The following is a 17,439-nucleotide window of genomic DNA, read 5'->3' as shown; positions in this document are numbered from 1 at the left end:
GCATTCATGCTAGTCTATTAATAAAGTGCCTCGGTATACAAAACAGCTTCTTCATTGAACAATTAATATTAGTCTTTACTAACTAACAAGATTGATAGAGTGTGTCGAAAAAAAAAGGATATAAGCAATCCTACGTCTTTCATCGTGAAATAAAAACATAAGTTTTTTACTTGCAAAGAACTTACCTATCTTTACGCGTTTTGTTCTATACTAGAGCTGCGGCTAATACCACGATTATGGCGCAGCTTCAATTCCGTTGTCAGGAGCTGTAGAAGACACTCAAAGTACCACGTCGTATTTCCTAAGCATTTGCGTTGCTTTTTTTTTTTTTTTTTTTTTACTGCGCTTTTGTGCTAATCATACATAGCCTTCGTGTGTAACAACCTGAGTCATTCACAAATTTCATAAAAATTTTATTTTCTGTTTTTCTTTTCTTTCCGTACCAATAAATTTTTATGTTATTAAACGCGATTCATTGCTTAACAATAAAACAGTTTAGAGCATAACACGAAATTAAGCTTATTGAATGAAAAATGTGTATTCTTCTTGGATCTCTACATTTGTACAGTACCTTGCTCCCTTGCAAACAAATCATCTTGACATCCGTATGTGAAAGAGCACAAAAAGAAAACGATCATCTATTCAAAAAGAGCGCTCGTCTTTTAAAAGGGCATGATTCTATACACCGAATGATGACAAGTTCAAGTTAGCATATTCCCTCTACAACCGAGAGCTTTAATCTAATAGCAACATACGTTTGTTATAAGTGTCATATCAATTGTTGATATAGCATGCATTGATATGTTATGCATGAATTGCAAATTACGCGGTCCATTGATATTTTTTTTGAAGTGAAGAAACAGAAGCATGATCAGTATCATTTGTTGACTAGAATTCATTCAATTGCCATGTTCCTTGTTGATATGATGGATCATTCCCTTGGCTTTATACAAATGAACTGTAAAAAGTGTATAACCCGCGCTAACATCATGCTCCTGTACAGGATTACAAAATACACCATAAAGCTTCTCAGCTTTAAATCGGTGACAACTTTTATTCATTCTCTAGCAAGACTAATCTTTTTCCAATTTTGCGACTTGTACTATTGGAAGGCAAGGGACCATTATCATAATAAGTATAACCATCATGATGATCATATTCTTCTTCAAGAGCCAGAATACGTTGACGCTGAGAGACACCACTAGGATATTTTTCATTCAACAGCATGGCTTTCACATCGATCAAATATTTCTGTAGTGTTTGCAGTAATCTTTCTGTTTGACGATGCTTAGAGGATGCTACAAACTATAGAATAAGATGAGTACAAGTTTACTTTTCTATTTTAAATAGTTACAGATATTCGATCATCCTTAATAATATAACCAATACCAAACCCATTAGCAACCACAGGACCGAATCCAAATAAACGAAGAGCAGGATTACCACAATTAGAGGTACTGATGACAGTATGATTCAAACGATCCCAGCCAGGATCTGTAAAAATCTGGGGAATCTTTTCATCTTGGTGCATTCGAGCCCAGAGACATTTTAGTGCATACAGGTGACGATCTTGACCCAATCCTTGTGAGCACTCTTTTGTGATCCTTGTATGTGTTCGGAGGGCAGAACGCATGGCCTCTAGCTTGCTGTGTGTGGTGACTTTTGAATCATAAAACATGCGAACGAATTCAGCCGATCGGCCCGTTACAGATCGAATTGCCTCTGTACGACCGTGTAAAAACATCTTGGTCATTGCTGGCTCATAAGAAGATTCACATTTACCATAAAGACCATAATAGGCTGCTTGAATAGACATCTGATAGAAATAGTTGGTATATATTTATGGGAAATTTCCTTGACTTACTTGTACAAACGCATCAGGACTCATCTTCATATCGGTAATGAAATGTTTACCATAATTTTGAAATTCAAGTACTTTGACTTCATTTTGCAATGTTAAATCACTTAGCCTTGTCTCTGCAAAATGAATAGCAAGTTCGATTTCTTCAGTCATGTTCCATTCAATCTTTCTAGGGTTATGATCAAAATAGACTGTGTTTTCACTTTCTTGTTTATTATCTCGTTTTTGACGATAGTTGTGAAATATAGATTGTGTTTGGCTGTTAATTGTTTTCGCAAAACGTAAAATAGTGTCCGTATAAATATCAGAAACATATCTTAGCACTGTATGTCCATCCACACCTATACATATGTTATATATACATGTTCACAGTAAATTCTCTCTTTTTTTTTTGTTTTTTTTTTGTACCTGTGTGTTCAAAGTTGATACCTGCGCTGCCATTTTGACAAACGATAATCTATATAAAGCAATGAATACCCAAAAATAAAAGTAAATAACATTTATGTACCTGAAGCTTATCGTACCATCGATTGGTACATGTTCCTACCTGTTTTCCTTCCTGAAGATCATATGTGCCACACAACATATTATTGCTCAATTCCTCACTTGTCTTGGGCTCCACATGGTCAAGGCACACCACAAATAAAGCCTCATCAATCAAATGCAATGCCTCTCGATTGACCTCATCATTTTCCAATTGACCTCTGATATGTGCCCACTGACGGCGATTCTCTGTTGTCAATACACCAAGCCCTACTTTAGATGTGCTCTTGTCTCTGAGAATAGCCTTGAGATTAGCGGCAATTTCCTTTTCGGTCAAGGTAAAATCACCCGAATCGTTAAAGACATGAAAATAGTAGAATTGAGAGCGAGAGAGGATGACGATGTGACGGCTTTCTGGATGAGGTACCATTTGACATCCGTTTTGAGTGGGAACACGAGAGGTGGCAAACAGACGGTGAAATTGAGACATACAGAGTGGTGTGCCTCGGATGACGTCTGGTTCCAAATGACGAGTCTTGAGAGCATGAACAAAGGTAAGAGTAGAATAGATGAGGGAAGAAGCTCTGATGATTTGGTCATTTCTTAATGGTGTTGGATCATCTTCTAATAAGAAGAAGGGATTTAGGTTCAATACGACTGGATCAGTAAATTGAAGATAAGAGTCATACCTAGTAGAAGGAGAGTTATAGGATACGTTGGTTTTCATATGAAATGCTTTATATACCAAAATTCTTCAATATAAGAAGATTTATCTGTTGCGTAAGTCTTTAACTTTTCCTGTAGGACAGGACCTTCGTTTGATAAGAAGTCTTGAACAGCTCTTTTTGTTGCTTCATGTTCCTCTGGTGTCTATCACCAGCATGAGTAAAAAAAGAAAAAGAAAAGCACACAAATCATTCTTGCTTACTTGCAAAGGTTTTAAAGCAGATAGATATCGTGCTGCAGTCGCTTGTAGATCTGGTATAGGAAGTTTTGGTAATTGATTTTGATATTTAAATGTTTCTCCTTGTTCTTCTTCAATAGGAAATCGAATGGTCATTGTATTATTTATTTTTTAAAAAGAAAAAGGAAGAAAAAGAAAGAAAGCGGACATGTTTTTATAGTGAATCATTGTATCTGTAAACATTGGTATCTCTCAAAATAAATCCCAATTTTTTATAAAGTCTATTGGCTGCTTCTCGATCAGGTCGACTCGTAAGATCAATTGTTTTCGCATCCAACATTTTCGCACGCTTTATGGCATGATGAATCAGTTCACTGCCTATACCTTTACCCCGGTACCCCGCATCAACTACTACATCTTCAACATGGACTCGAGTTCCAGTTACACAATAAGAATAGACACAGCTTGCTGTTCCAACCAAGATGTCATTTATGAATGCTGCCAAGATGATTGTTTGTGGTGATGAAAGAGCAGACATAAGGCTGTTTTCATTTGCTGAAGAGGACAACTGGTTTAGAAGTGTCCTCAGTCTGTGTAAATTATCACTTGTTATCGTTTTAGCTGTTATTTGTTCAATACGAATTGAATGACTATTCATTTTATTAGAGTGAGAAAAAAAAGAGCTAGCGGGGTATTAAAATGATGAGAGAAATGATAGTGAACTAACAAGCACAACTGGATGAGTTTGTTTGTTCAGAAGTATTAAGATCCACTTTTTGTAATTGATCCTTTTCTTCTATTCCATTTGCATCATTGTTCATACCAGGTAAAGCCAAGGCGATACGTTTAAATAAGCTTTTCACGTTATGACCAGCTTTTGCACTTGTTTCAATAAATAACACTCCAGTATCAGATGCTTTCTTTTCTCCTTCTTCTAATGTAACTTCCCTTTTATAGATATGAGTAAAAAAAAATATGATTATTTGAGAAAGTACCTTTTATCACTTAAATCTGTTTTATTTCCTACCAGAACAATAATCACTTCTAATCCTCTCTCTGCCCGCACATCCTCTATCCATTTCGATGTATTTTGAAATGAAACTCTATCTAACCAACACTAAGTAACGTATACAGATAATAAATTGACTTATTTACTAGTGATATCATAAACTACGACTGCTACTGAAGAGTCTCTAATATAGCTGGGAATAAGTGATCGAAATCGTTCCTGTGTACAATATTAAAATTCTGTCATCAACTTTTTTATATACTCTTTTTACTTGTCCAGCCGTATCCCATAATTGAAGACGAACGGTTCTATCTTCTAAATACATTGTTTTACTCAAGAAGTCGATACCGATTGTAGCCTGTACACGTTAATATGAAAGTATATATAAGATGATAAACTGTATTATTATTACTTGATATGAATTGTCAAAAGTATCATACATGAATCGAGTTATAAGTGAGGTTTTACCAACTAATCGTTCGAATAAAAATAAAAAGCAACTTTTTTCGTATTCTTTTTACCACTTTGTTCTCCCAAAAAAACCAATTTGAATTTTCTTAAAGGATTGCTAAATTCTAGACTTGTCATTATCAGCAAGAGAGAAAAAAGAAATAAAAAAAAATACAAATATTTTATTTTGATAAATTGGAAACATTTTTTTTCTAAGAAAAATTCATGCGTTTATTAAGTAATAAAAAAAGGGGGTTTATTATTCATCTCCTTCAACAGTACGACTAAGCTTTTCAGTACGATAATTTTCATACAAGAAATCATGGGTAATCTCTTTAAGATCTTGTAAATGAGAACTAATAACAAAATTAATCGCTGTTATTATTTAATAAACCATTACCTTAACAGAGCAGCCTTTAAACGGCCAAAATCAGAGTGACGAGGATTGTCAACTTCAACTGCACCCCAAGGATATTGTCTACCACGAACAGGGCGACCATTAACAATGATTTCCTCATCACTTCCAATAATAGAGAAAGGCAAAAGATTCTATTGATGATAAGATAAATAAAACTAGTAAATACATTGGACTGATTTTACTCTTAATTCACTATTTTCTTCGATAGTGTCTTCATCGTCCTCCTCAACATCATAAGGGAAATTATAAATAGGGATATTATAATGTTCAACATCTTCCATGATCTATTCAAGACATTAATACCATTGTTTGTATCTATTATAAATTTACTCTTTTCTTAAACTCTCTCAACTCTTGAGGAGTAAGTGAGTCAGCACGACCAATGACTGGGATCACATTCACACGAGGGCTCAGGCGACGCATCAATTCAATATCAATTTCACGTAAACTATGCCATATCAATAGCTTGGTCAACACAAGTTTTTTTTGTAACTTACGCATGGCCAGTGGGAGAAATAAAATACAAAAGTGCATGAACACGATTATCACGGAATCGAGGGTTACGTTTAATCCTGGATTCTTCAGCTAAAATATCATCGTATTGTCTTTCTAAATATCCAACAATCTCCTTAAAGCTTATTTTACATAGGTTAATAATGTATCATCATCTATTATTTATTTATTACCATTTTTCATTATCGATGTTATCACCAAAACCAGGTGTATCCACAATGGTTAAGGAGATTCTAGAAGGAAAAAAAAATTAGTTCCTTACCCCCCCCCTTTTTTTTTTGAAAGATCCTCATCTATTTACCTTGCGCCGTCTTCATCCAATTCTAATAGGAATACGTTTAATTAACCATTTACATTCAAAATAAATGAAACTTACCAATAGAAACAGGTTTAATGTTAATACCTGGTTCATGATGAGCATCTTCCGGATTATCACAAATTTTTTTCGATAACACATTAGAATCGCAAAGTGTATTAACAAACGTAGTGCGTCCTGTACCAGTTGCACCTATTCAGATTAAGTTTATATTTTTATGTTAATATAAAAGGGAAAACATAAACCTACCTACGACCATCAAAGTGAATTGAAATCCTTTTTTAACATTCTTTCTACGACCACCAAGTCTCTAGACAAGCATTAGTAAATTATATTTCATACTACTCATATTACATACGTGTGCCATGATTTAAATAAAATATGAAAGGAAAAGAAAGAAGGAAATAGAGGGACATTCTTATATAAAATTAGGAATCTTGAAGTAAAAAAAATAAGGGGTTTCAGAAAGGGAATTATACGGATCTAAAAAGGAGCTTGGATGCTTCTAATAAATAAATAACAAAAAAAAAAGATAAAAATGGTTAATATATTGCAAGGAAAAGATACTTTTTTTATTTCAATTGAAAAATTAAGGTAAATCATATAGACAGTAAAGCCATAAGTTATTGATGTATATATCATTTCTGATATCCATTTTCAAATATTTTACATTTGTTACTTCTCCCTTTTTAACTAAATCACTTTTTTCCCTGCAGTAAAATTTACTTAGTGGATTTATACTAATTTTCTTTTTTATATCGTTTTATTACTGGACCTCATTGTATTATGTAGAAGCTAATTGTTAGTATTGAGCGAATTTCTTTTGATTCAAAGTTTGACGCTTGACTAAAAGTTCTTAATAAACCTTAAAAAGTACTTATAGCTTTATATTATTCATAGCCGTTCCTCTATAATACCGTAAACCCAATAAAAACCATAACCACAATTTTCATTGGATTTAATCCAATTTAAAGCTGATATAAAATCTAATGATAGAAAAAGTATGTGGGCATAACGATTGAGTTCCTCTGTCTCATTTGATAAAGTATAATCAAGATTATACATATTTATTGCTTTTTATGGCCTAAGCACTATTTCTGCTTTATTTAATCCATTCATTTGCTGTTACCATTGAATTACTATGTGAATAGGTTGTTTAAAATTCTCTTAACTCAATGCAGTAAGAGAGGAAGAAAACTGAATGACTGATATATATCACACCATGTCTTTTTTTTTTCTGTTACTTTTTTGACAGAGTTAATAATGAAACGGTGAATGTATTCTTTTCTGGAAGTCAACGTCTCCCAATGTTAACTTTTACTTGGTTACTGACTAGAATACATTTAATAGAATATAGAAAAAAATTTAAATTGATATTTCTATGTATATTATCAGGTAAAACCAATGATGGAAAAAAAAAAAAAAAAAAAAAAAAAAAAAAAAAAAAAAAAAAAAAATTGATAAACCGCTTTAGGGTATAACTAATTTAAACAAGAAATCAATCCTAAATTGGATGTGTTTTTGGTGAAGAGACCTTGGCTGGCTTTTATACATCTTTCCGATAGTTGATCATGAAACATTTTCGTATAATCTAAGCCAATAAACTCAACATATTATTGATGTATGGATTGTCTCTAAGCATTAAATATGATAGTTGTTCTTTTTTTAATATATTATTCAACAGTTTCAAATAGTCGTACTTGCAAGGTTTTTTTATATACTTATGTGTACATATTAGTTTTTATGCTTCTGTTGTTGATTTTTGCAGTGATGAATATATAAGGTTGTTAAAAGAAATACTGAACTTTCGTAAATGAACATCACTGTAAAAAGATTAGAAGCTTTTAAGTACATTGGCTCTATTTTTCTTTACTATTTGTATTTATATTCTTACTATCACCATTGTATTTTTTAAAGTTAATTAATCAATATAGCTGAAGTGCTATAAGTATAAAAAATAAGAAAAAGAAGAATTAACGAGACCAAACAATCGTTCTAAAGCCGAATACTTTTATTAAAGAAAGATTTCAAGGCTATTTATATTAGTTTGAGCAAGATCTGAGATTAGATGACAAAAGATAGTTACGACCGATATGGTTTGACATAAGAAAAATTTTATAAACTGATGCTAGTAATAAACTGTCTAGATATTAACTGAGACATATCATAAGCTAATGTGAACTACTAATTGTTTAGATACAAACTGAAAATATCATTCAGGGCAGTGATAATTATCAGGATCTATTTCTTATTCAATCTCATTTGTAAAGATTTAGTCCAGAATGATAAGACTGCATCTTATTGATATGTCAAAACATGACAATAGTCATAAAATGGTCTATGATAGATTATACCTTCTTTTAAATGTGAGTATAAATGCAAATGGATGGAAATACTTTTAATACCATAAAATTCTCCTATTCCTGACAAAAGAAACAAGCAATTGATGAGCCTTTTTAGCATCTTGAATAATGGTACTTGGTGATACAATTAAAATATTTGCATTAACAAACTTCAGCCAATGCTGGTAGTTCTACTAATCCAGCCTTCAAGCTGCAACACCATTGACATGGAAATCATACAGACCTTGCACTTATCATTTTTCAAACAAGAAAATCCAGTCTCACCAATTGACATTTAATAAGTCAAATAGGGAATGAGTTATACTCAACTGGTAGTTGAATACTTCGTTTCTGTAGCTATCTTCTTCATATCTTCACTTGTTAGCATAAGCCTTCTATTCATCATAGATTTACACAAAATTGTCGCTATCTTTTGGTTGTTTCAGGTTATAAATTTTACATTAGATCAACAGCGGTAAACATGACATGATCGAAGTATCCGAGTCGAAAAAAATAAGAAAAAAAGTTTATAGTAATATGCATCTAGAATCACTGGATTCTGAGAGCTACTGTGCCCACCCTCTTGCTGTTCCTGTATAGCCATTGCTAATGCGAGGGATACAGAAGAACACATTAAAGTCTCTGGGATCCCCAGGGGTGATACCAACAACAAAAACATCAATAATTATTACTTCATAGCAAAGAACAGACACAGTCCATAAACAAAAGGGGTAAGATGATTTCTAGTTTCTGCATCTGATAGCTCTTCAGGTCCTAATGGTAATCTACAACAAAGCACCTTTTTCTTAAGTTTTCTCTCATCCCTTGGAAGATTTTGAATTGTCAGATAGCGGCCTCCACAAGAATTCTGAGTGCCAAAAGATGGCTAAAACCAGTTCATGATGCTAGCCAACATAATGTTATAATCCGACTGTTGAATAAAAGGTAAGTCACCATTCACAGAACCAAATTGTTTCCAAATGTTAAGGATAAATAAGATTATAGTCACTTTATTTTAGTAAAAGGAATCTAATATGATCCTAATTAATATGTTGACATAACTTGGAATCATTTATAACATTATTCCCAGCACAGATCAATAAAAGACCTTGATTAGATTTTTATATTAAGCTTTATTCATATTAACTTCACATAGTCAAATGAGATGACATGGCTGTGAAATAGTTTATTGATGATATAAGCATGTTGAATAAGGAATGACGATTACTTACCGGATCATCATTAAGTCATGTAAACATTTATCCTAACTGAGATATTATTATTAGCCATAGTATCCAATCACGGAACTAGAGGATTTGATATTCATCCGTACCGTCTCCTTAAGTAGTCCTATATCCAGAGTTATGTGAAACCATCCCAATAGCACATGATTGACAATACAAGCTAGGAACAGGCTAAACTAATCATTAGAAATAGTAATCATCTATTCTGTCAAATTGATCATAAATCTGTCCTAATTCTTTATCCGTATCATGTCTATAAATACTCTCACTTTTTACATGTAGAATTTATTTTAAATCTGAATCATAGTTATCTTAACTTAATAAAGAGATACCAAGTTCTAACAGTATTTCTTTATCTTTGTTGTCATACTACCTTTTACCTAAATCTCCCCCACTGCAAATAATCGGAGAATAATAAGTCGGTAATATTCGCTTAATATCTGAAATTTTACTTGGATATTACCAGATTTAATACGGCACTTTTCAAGAGAATTTTACGGCAGTTGGTAATATTTCAAGTATTACTCGAATATTAGGCACGCTAAAAAAATACTTGAAATCTCTGATTTTACCTTGATTTCACGGAAAAAAAGAGAGTAATATCCGCATTTTACTTGATATGATAGGCTGGTTCTTTTTTAACCGTTACATACTTACTTCTTGTTATTGGACGAAATCATGTTTATTCATATACTTCTTTACAATCTTATTTGTAGAAAACCTTATCATTTAATACACTTCATTGGCTTAAAAAACAATATATTGGGCTTTAAAATTATACTTTTTATTGGATTAAAAATTTTATATTGAAATATAGTTTCTATATTTCTTTACGTCTTTAGAATGGCCAAATACTATATCATTTCTACAGTAGGTCACAAAACTGCTGCAAGGAATTGCAAAATTCAGGTTTTACAGCCGGTTGTCCATGGGTACTGCACCAAACTATCTCAAACCTTGACTGTTTGTACCTCAATAGAAAGTGCATTTATTCGTCGATTATCGGATATGGGTAATGGTTATTGGTGGAATTTAAGATCGCTAAAGGTAGTATTATGAACATCCGACATTTTTTACTTGTTCACATATGTTTTAAATGACGAATTTTAATACGACCCAACCGGTTGCTATCATAATTTTTCACATTCTTGACATGATTAGAATGATGCCAGTATATAAAAGCGCTTACAATTCCTTTATTTTAAATTTTATATTCCCTTATTTAAATTATTTCTCTTTTTTACCCTATCGTCAATCGCATGCCTAAACGGCTGTCAGAGGAGAAAATAAACGATCACAAACAGGCATTAACCGCATCCACATCAATGTATGATATTTCCAAGGAGCCTGGATTACATTAATCAACTGTTAGTAGATACTCTAGACGGCTGTTTTCAAGTAGGACAGTAAACACAGGTGGTAGACCTACAGTAGTCTCCAAAGTGACGAAGCGGTTAATCAAAAGAAAAGTCATGGAATGGGTTCTAAAGGCTTCTAAAGAGGTGTACCGGGAGCTGGTTGGATTTGGCTATGATATCTCATACCAGTCAGAAATTAACGTACTGAAATCAATGGAGTTCCATTTTCTGATAGAAAAAAAGAAGCCATTTCAGAAAAAAACGCATACGTAGCATCAGTTAGAACGGATCAAGGAGCATCAGGATTAGGCAATGAGTGACTGACAGCAAACAGTGTACTTTAATGAGACCAAGCTCAGCGTATAGGGCTTTGATGATGCTGATCACTATTGGAAACGGCCAAGTGACCTTCTTCAACATCATGACCTGGATTTTGCAATCAATCACGGAGCTAGCAAAATGATTCCCTGGGGTTGTATAATCTCTGAAGGACCAGGATATGCTTGCTAAATTTACGATGGAAACTTGAACTCGGGTGTTTACCAGCATATTTTGAACACTACGCTTCGTGATACTATGAAGCACTACAATTTCGACTGTCCAACATTTAGTTTTAGCATGATAATAACACAAACCACAAGGCATAATCTACAATAGCCTAGTTATGTAGTCACCAAGAGAGCTATGTTAACTATTGGCCAGCTTAGATCCCCGACTTAAATTCAATCGAGCACGTAGGACATCAATTGAAGTTGAAATTCAACTATTACGAATATAGAGCAAAGAACATGGATGTGTTTTGGGAACGAGTTGATGAAATATGAAATGACTTCCATAAAGATCTTTGCCAAGGACATGTAGATAACATTCCGGAAAGAACTCAAGAGATTATTAATAGAAAAAGAGGACCAACCAAATATTAATAAATAAATTCATTCCGTTGAAATTTTCATTTTTTCAAATTTTCAAATTGCGCATCTCATACTTCCTTCAATACTTATCCAATAGGGCATAAACTCTTTCGGATTTTTCAAGACATGTAGAAGATTTACTATGTGGGAACAGAGGCAGTTTGAGCCACTGTAACAGGATGTGCGCTACAAAAACCAAGAAAAATGGATTCCTTGCAGCAGTTTTGTGACCTACTGTATATTAAATCCAGGAACTAAATCACAGTCAGCCGCAGTCAATCATATACGAATATTCTATGACAAATATAACAATAGAAGAACACGTAACCCTTATCTATTTGTCATCAGCTATATCATACTCATTAATTATTAATCCATGACATGAAATATTATCCGTGTATGAAAAGTATAAATAGAGTACAATTTTCTTATTAAATAAAACAATCTCTTTATCGAGTCTCGTCCTCTCTTGTTCCTTTTTATTCTTGGATAAATCAGACAGGAAGTCTTATGCATAGAAAGTGCCAGGCCAACCGTTAAAAAAGCACTATGTTCGTGAGGCAGTGAAGCATGGAGGAGGCTCTATAATGATATGGGGCTGTATTAGCTGGTATGGTCCAGGCTATATTGTGGATGTGGGGAAGAACATGACTAAGGACGTTTATTTGGAGGTTTTACAAGATGACTTGATGAAGTTTTTGGCCTGGTACATGGAAGAAAGTGGAAAATCAACAAATCAATTTATCTTTATGCAGGACAACGACCCCAAACATACAGCTAAAGTCGTAGCAAAATGGCTAAATGAGCAAGAGTTGTATGTAATGAAATGACCACCACAATCACCGGACTTGAACCCGATTGAAAACATGTGGCAATTACTTAAAAGACGGCTGTTTAAAAATTATGACTGCCCTCCATGTGGTATACATGAGCTATGGGATCGTATAGGACACACTTGGTACCAAATCACGGCTGAAGAATGCCAAAAGTTTATTAAAAGTATGCAGGATCGATGCCGTGTAGTTATTGAGACTGATGGCTTTTACATTGGATATTAAATAAACTTATTTTAATTCATTTCGCTTTTAAAATATGTGGCCCCAAAACCGTTCGAATGTGCCTTTGAGTTTTGATTCTCCGTAGTACGAGTTAGGGTGCGCATAGGGTGGCATATTATACGTCATCAGAAAGCCAAGAGTTTGTACTCTTAGGAAATATGTATTAGATATGGTATCTTTTATGCTCAATAGGTCACAAAAGATTCAGAAAGGAAAAAATACGTTTTGTGCGAACGGTTTTGGTAGCCACTGTATGCTCGATTGGATTCAAATCAGGACTTTGGGATGGCCAGTCATCAATATAACACATACTGTTATCTTCCATATACTGCTGTGTAGACTTTGATCGGTGTTTTGGGTCGTTGTCATGTTGAAAAATGGATGATTTCCAATCTAGGCCATAGTACCCGAGTGTGTCTTTAAGGCTTGTGCCAAGGATTTCTTGGTATACCTCTGAATTCATGATGCCATCATATACCTGACATGCATACCCGGGTCCCTCACTGGCTATACAGCCCCACAACATGATACCACCACCACCATGCTTCACTGTAACTTCAATGTGATGAGGCTGAAGACGGTCTCCTTTACGCTTCCAGTAGTATTTACAGCCATCCGATCCCCAGATATTAATTTTGGCTTCATCCGAGAAGATGATACGTCGCCAGTCGTGAATGGTCCAATACTGATGCTTTTTAGCCCCAGCTAATCGAGCTTTTTTGTGCTGTGCAGCGAGTAAAGGCTTCTTCTTTTTTATCTCAACAAAGATCTCCACAGAATGCAAAACATTAACAGCAGATTGGAACGACATAGAATGCCACAACTCTTCCAGCTTCAGGTGGATCTTCTTGGTAGTCCTTAATGAGTCATTTACGATCTCTCGCTTGATTAGACGAAGAGTGATGTCGCTTACAAGATGCTGTTTGCCACCTTTCTTGCGAATCCGGTTAGGCATCCACTTATTTGCATGGTTGATAACAGTGTTTTGATGCACTCCAAACCGTTTTGCAGTAACCTCAGTCAATACATCATGCTCTATTGCTGATTTGATGTCCATTTGAGTTTCGTATGCTAAGGATTTGGGCATTTTTGTAGATGGATAGATGATGCAGTAGATGGAAATTTACTTACGGATTAGCGAAAGAAAGAATAATCAATTCTTTTCCAAATTTTAAGCTTTATGTTCCGGGATGACTGCGCTATCCGGGAAATGCCTAAAACTTGCCGGAACATTGTTTGGAATGACCTATGGCGGAGAAAAGAAATTATTGATGAAAGTCAAAATACCTCACAAATAGACCGCCTCCAGTTCATAGCTGCTTATTCGCTCAGTTTTCAATTTCCGTCGTCGGAATTCTATGCAAATAAACTCAACCTATTGTACAACATCTGTGCAAAGTTTGAGAAAGATACAAAAGCTATTGAGTAATCTAGAAGACTATAACGTCAAAACGTGTTGAGGTTTGTGAGGTATTTTGACCCACTGTATGTTTGGGATCATTGTCATGCTGGAAGACCACCTGATGTCTTTCTAGCCCTAGCTTATTGGTTCCATACTCAATTGTACGCTCCAGTTCATCCTCCAAAATCTCTTTGTACAATGTTTTATCCATGTTACCATTGATTTTGCACATCCAACCAACTCCAGCGTAAGTAATGGCACTCCACAGCATGATATTGCCTCCACCGTGTTTTACGGTCATCTTCACATGATGCGGTTTTAGGCTTTCTCCGGATCGAATCCAAGTCCAGGTGCGTTCATCCGAGTTGAATATGTTGATCTTTGTCTCATCCGACCAAACAACACGTTTCCAATCATCTATTGTCCAATCCTTGTGAGCCATACACCAAGAAAGCCTCTTACGGATGTTTTTAGCACTAAGCAAAGGCTTCTTTGGCTTCTCAATCGCACCAAGACCGGCCTTGCGAAGGGTTCTGCACACGGTTTCGGCACTTACTTTTCTTCCGGTGTCTTTTTCTAGCTCCTTAGCCACCTTTGTTGCGCTAGACATGCGGTTTTTGGTCACTTGGCGCACACAATAACGCTCATCAGCCGCAGATAGCACCTTGGGCTGACCAGCTTTTGGCTTTTCAAGTCCAACGCAATGGGTTTTTCGGAGCCTCCCAACAGTACTCTTACTTAGGCCAGTAACACCTTCCACTTCCCGAACCGACTTACCTTGTTTAAGTAACGAAATTGCTCGAACAACTGTATCTTGAGAAACTTGTTTCATGTTGAGATATAATGGGCGAGTAATAAATCAGTAGGAGTTTAAAACTTCAGCAATGAGTAAAGATCAAATTAGAGTCATACTGTTTTGCCAAATATGAGATAGAAGACAAAAACTACAAAAAGACGATAGTTGTGAAACTAAAGATTATATATGACTTTATTAATAAAAAATATTAAGGGTATTTATACTTTTTGAATGTCTGGGTCTTTACCGCTATTTCAATTGATCGGTTAAAAGAATGATATGGAATATAAGGAAGGATAGTGGATAATCAATAGCCGCTGTCTACTTGACGAATCAAGGGACAATGAAGTAATTAAACTATTGATCTAACGATAATTATAGAATAGGATTGAACTGCCGTTGTTGTAATCAGGTTCCGATATAGTCTTTTAGAACGCTGGTAGGACAACAGGGCAAGATTGGCTATTGCAGAATTCTCACGTTTATTAATAGAGATCTGGTTAGACTATAATTCTGTAGTATCCAAGTTTATCCATGAATGTTCACTTTATTAGTTGTGTGGATACAACACATACGATGTGCATTTGTAAGCAGTTTGGTACATCTGTACAACTTGTGGGTCGATATTTCATCGCTTTTCGTTTTTTTTTCAAAAGTGCCACAAAATTGTCCCAATGCACCGCTTGTTGCTTAGCTCCTCTATCTCCGTTGGCGCTGTTTTAATCTGAATTTGCGTCACATCTTTTGCTTATACATGACTTTGGCTATTGAATGATATACAACAAGGTGTACATTAGCTTAATAACTATAGTTCTACAAGCTCTAGAAGAGAAAATTACGAAACATTGGGACAATTTTGTGGGCCACTGTATATACTGCTAACATTCTTATCTTGCCAAGAATGTGAATTATTATGATAACAACCGGATAGGCCGAATTAAAATGCGTCGTCTTTAACATACGTAAAAATGCAAAAAAAGCCAGTCGTGTATAACTCCGTCTTTAACATTATCAAATTCCACCAATAATCGTTGCCTGTATCTGATATCCTACCAGTAGATGACCTTTCTATTGGGCTATAAACATTCAAAGCTTGAGATAGATTCGTGCAGTATTCATAGACAATCAGCATTAAAACTGCAATTTTGCAATTCCTTGCAGCAGTTTTGTGACCTACTGTAACTGGCTTATAAGAGTCAACTACATTGAGAAGCCGAGGATGTATATAGTTTGCACTAGCTCCAGTATCAATTAATACCTGATAGGGTACACCTTTAATAAAAACTTCGTATGTAGGAAGAACGGTATTTTTAGATGAAGCATTCATGAGAAAGTCATGATCAGCAGAGAAGTCAAATGGATAAGGAGAAAGATCAAGTAAAGAATCTTTATTAACACTATCAAATGAATTCAAATTATTACTAGTATTTTGTGCAGTATGATCATTACGCGGTTCGACTTCAATTATATTAGCATTATATATGTTTAGGATAGGGGGGTTTTAGGTAAAAGTAGTATAACAACAAAGATAAAGAAATACTGTTAGAACTTGGTATCTCTTTATTAAGTTAAGATAACTAAGATTGAATCTCATTAATTCTACATGTAAAAAGTGAGAGTATTTATAGACATGATACGGATAAAGAATTAGGACAGATTTATGATCAATTCGACAGAATAGATGATTACTATTTCTAATTATTAGTTTAGCCTGTTCCTAGCTTGTATTGTCAATTATGCTATTGGGATGGTTTCAGATAACTCTAGACGTAGGACTATTTAGGAGACGGTACGGATGAATATAAAATCCTCTAGTTCCGTGATTGGATATTATGGCTAATAATAATATCTCAGTTAGGATAAATGTTTGCGTGACTTAATGATGATCCGGTAAGTAATCGTCATTCCTTATTCAACATGCTCATATCATCAATAAACTATATTACAACCACGCCATACATTTGACTGTGTGAAGTTAATATGAATAAAGCCTAATATAAAAATCTAATCAAAGTCTTTTATTGATCTGTGCTGGGAATAATGTTATAAATGATTCCAAAGTTATGTCAACATATTATTTAGGATCATATGAGATTCCTTTTACTAAAATAAAGTGACTATAATCTTATGTATCCTTAACAATATATTCTGTTCGATGTATGTTGTCGATTGTTCTGGTTTTGTCGGTATTGTCTTTGAAAGTTACCACGGTTTTGCTTTAATTTGGTTTGTTCAAATTGGTCTTCATACTTGGTTACCAGATGCAATGGAGGGTTGGTTTTGGGCTCTCCTTAAATTTCACTATATGCGGGAACATCTTAAAACTATTTGGTCCACTCAAGAACATATCTTGCTCGGAAAAATCCAAATGGTA

General features: G+C 34.5%; 7 protein-coding genes across 7 annotated transcripts; 1 reads left to right on the top strand and 6 right to left on the bottom strand.

Moving 5' to 3' along the window:
* Positions 1 to 1,053: 1,053 nt before the first annotated feature.
* On the bottom strand, positions 1,054 to 3,404 carry RO3G_14573 (uncharacterized protein; the record flags this gene model as incomplete). Its single annotated transcript, XM_067669157.1, has 7 exons — positions 1,054 to 1,305; positions 1,355 to 1,816; positions 1,865 to 2,202; positions 2,270 to 2,318; positions 2,409 to 3,033; positions 3,090 to 3,214; positions 3,273 to 3,404. The coding sequence occupies 7 exons, from the start codon at positions 3,402 to 3,404 to the stop codon at positions 1,054 to 1,056; spliced, it is 1,983 nt and encodes a 660-aa protein (XP_067525258.1).
* Positions 3,405 to 3,970: 566 nt separating this feature from the next.
* RO3G_14572 (uncharacterized protein) lies at positions 3,971 to 4,582 on the bottom strand (the record flags this gene model as incomplete). Its single annotated transcript, XM_067669156.1, has 4 exons — positions 3,971 to 4,196; positions 4,244 to 4,319; positions 4,404 to 4,476; positions 4,529 to 4,582. The coding sequence occupies 4 exons, from the start codon at positions 4,580 to 4,582 to the stop codon at positions 3,971 to 3,973; spliced, it is 429 nt and encodes a 142-aa protein (XP_067525257.1).
* A 384-nt stretch (positions 4,583 to 4,966) lies between these two features.
* On the bottom strand, positions 4,967 to 6,321 carry RO3G_14571 (uncharacterized protein; the record flags this gene model as incomplete). Its single annotated transcript, XM_067669155.1, has 10 exons — positions 4,967 to 5,063; positions 5,108 to 5,256; positions 5,308 to 5,409; positions 5,456 to 5,573; positions 5,623 to 5,760; positions 5,812 to 5,871; positions 5,940 to 5,961; positions 6,015 to 6,146; positions 6,204 to 6,264; positions 6,313 to 6,321. The coding sequence occupies 10 exons, from the start codon at positions 6,319 to 6,321 to the stop codon at positions 4,967 to 4,969; spliced, it is 888 nt and encodes a 295-aa protein (XP_067525256.1).
* A 2,461-nt stretch (positions 6,322 to 8,782) lies between these two features.
* On the top strand, positions 8,783 to 9,018 carry RO3G_14570 (uncharacterized protein; the record flags this gene model as incomplete). Its single annotated transcript, XM_067669154.1, has 2 exons — positions 8,783 to 8,828; positions 8,897 to 9,018. The coding sequence occupies 2 exons, from the start codon at positions 8,783 to 8,785 to the stop codon at positions 9,016 to 9,018; spliced, it is 168 nt and encodes a 55-aa protein (XP_067525255.1).
* Positions 9,019 to 9,578: 560 nt separating this feature from the next.
* Positions 9,579 to 10,470, bottom strand: RO3G_14569 (uncharacterized protein; the record flags this gene model as incomplete). Its single annotated transcript, XM_067669153.1, has 4 exons — positions 9,579 to 9,711; positions 9,921 to 9,934; positions 10,113 to 10,173; positions 10,457 to 10,470. 4 exons carry the CDS (start codon positions 10,468 to 10,470, stop codon positions 9,579 to 9,581), a joined length of 222 nt encoding a protein of 73 aa, XP_067525254.1.
* Positions 10,471 to 13,060: 2,590 nt separating this feature from the next.
* Positions 13,061 to 13,954, bottom strand: RO3G_14568 (uncharacterized protein; the record flags this gene model as incomplete). The annotated part of the gene is made up of 1 exon (XM_067669152.1): positions 13,061 to 13,954. The coding sequence occupies one exon, from the start codon at positions 13,952 to 13,954 to the stop codon at positions 13,061 to 13,063; it is 894 nt and encodes a 297-aa protein (XP_067525253.1).
* A 343-nt stretch (positions 13,955 to 14,297) lies between these two features.
* RO3G_14567 (uncharacterized protein) lies at positions 14,298 to 14,879 on the bottom strand (the record flags this gene model as incomplete). Its single annotated transcript, XM_067669151.1, has 2 exons — positions 14,298 to 14,305; positions 14,486 to 14,879. The coding sequence occupies 2 exons, from the start codon at positions 14,877 to 14,879 to the stop codon at positions 14,298 to 14,300; spliced, it is 402 nt and encodes a 133-aa protein (XP_067525252.1).
* Positions 14,880 to 17,439: the final 2,560 nt, after the last annotated feature.

Source organism: Rhizopus delemar, genomic scaffold (genome assembly GCF_000149305.1).
Source record: "Rhizopus delemar RA 99-880 supercont3.14 genomic scaffold, whole genome shotgun sequence".
In the NCBI taxonomy this organism is placed as follows: Eukaryota; Fungi; Mucoromycota; class Mucoromycetes; order Mucorales; family Rhizopodaceae; genus Rhizopus; species Rhizopus delemar.
Note: the sequence above shows the minus strand (reverse complement) of the source record. Positions and strands in the feature narration are given on the sequence as shown.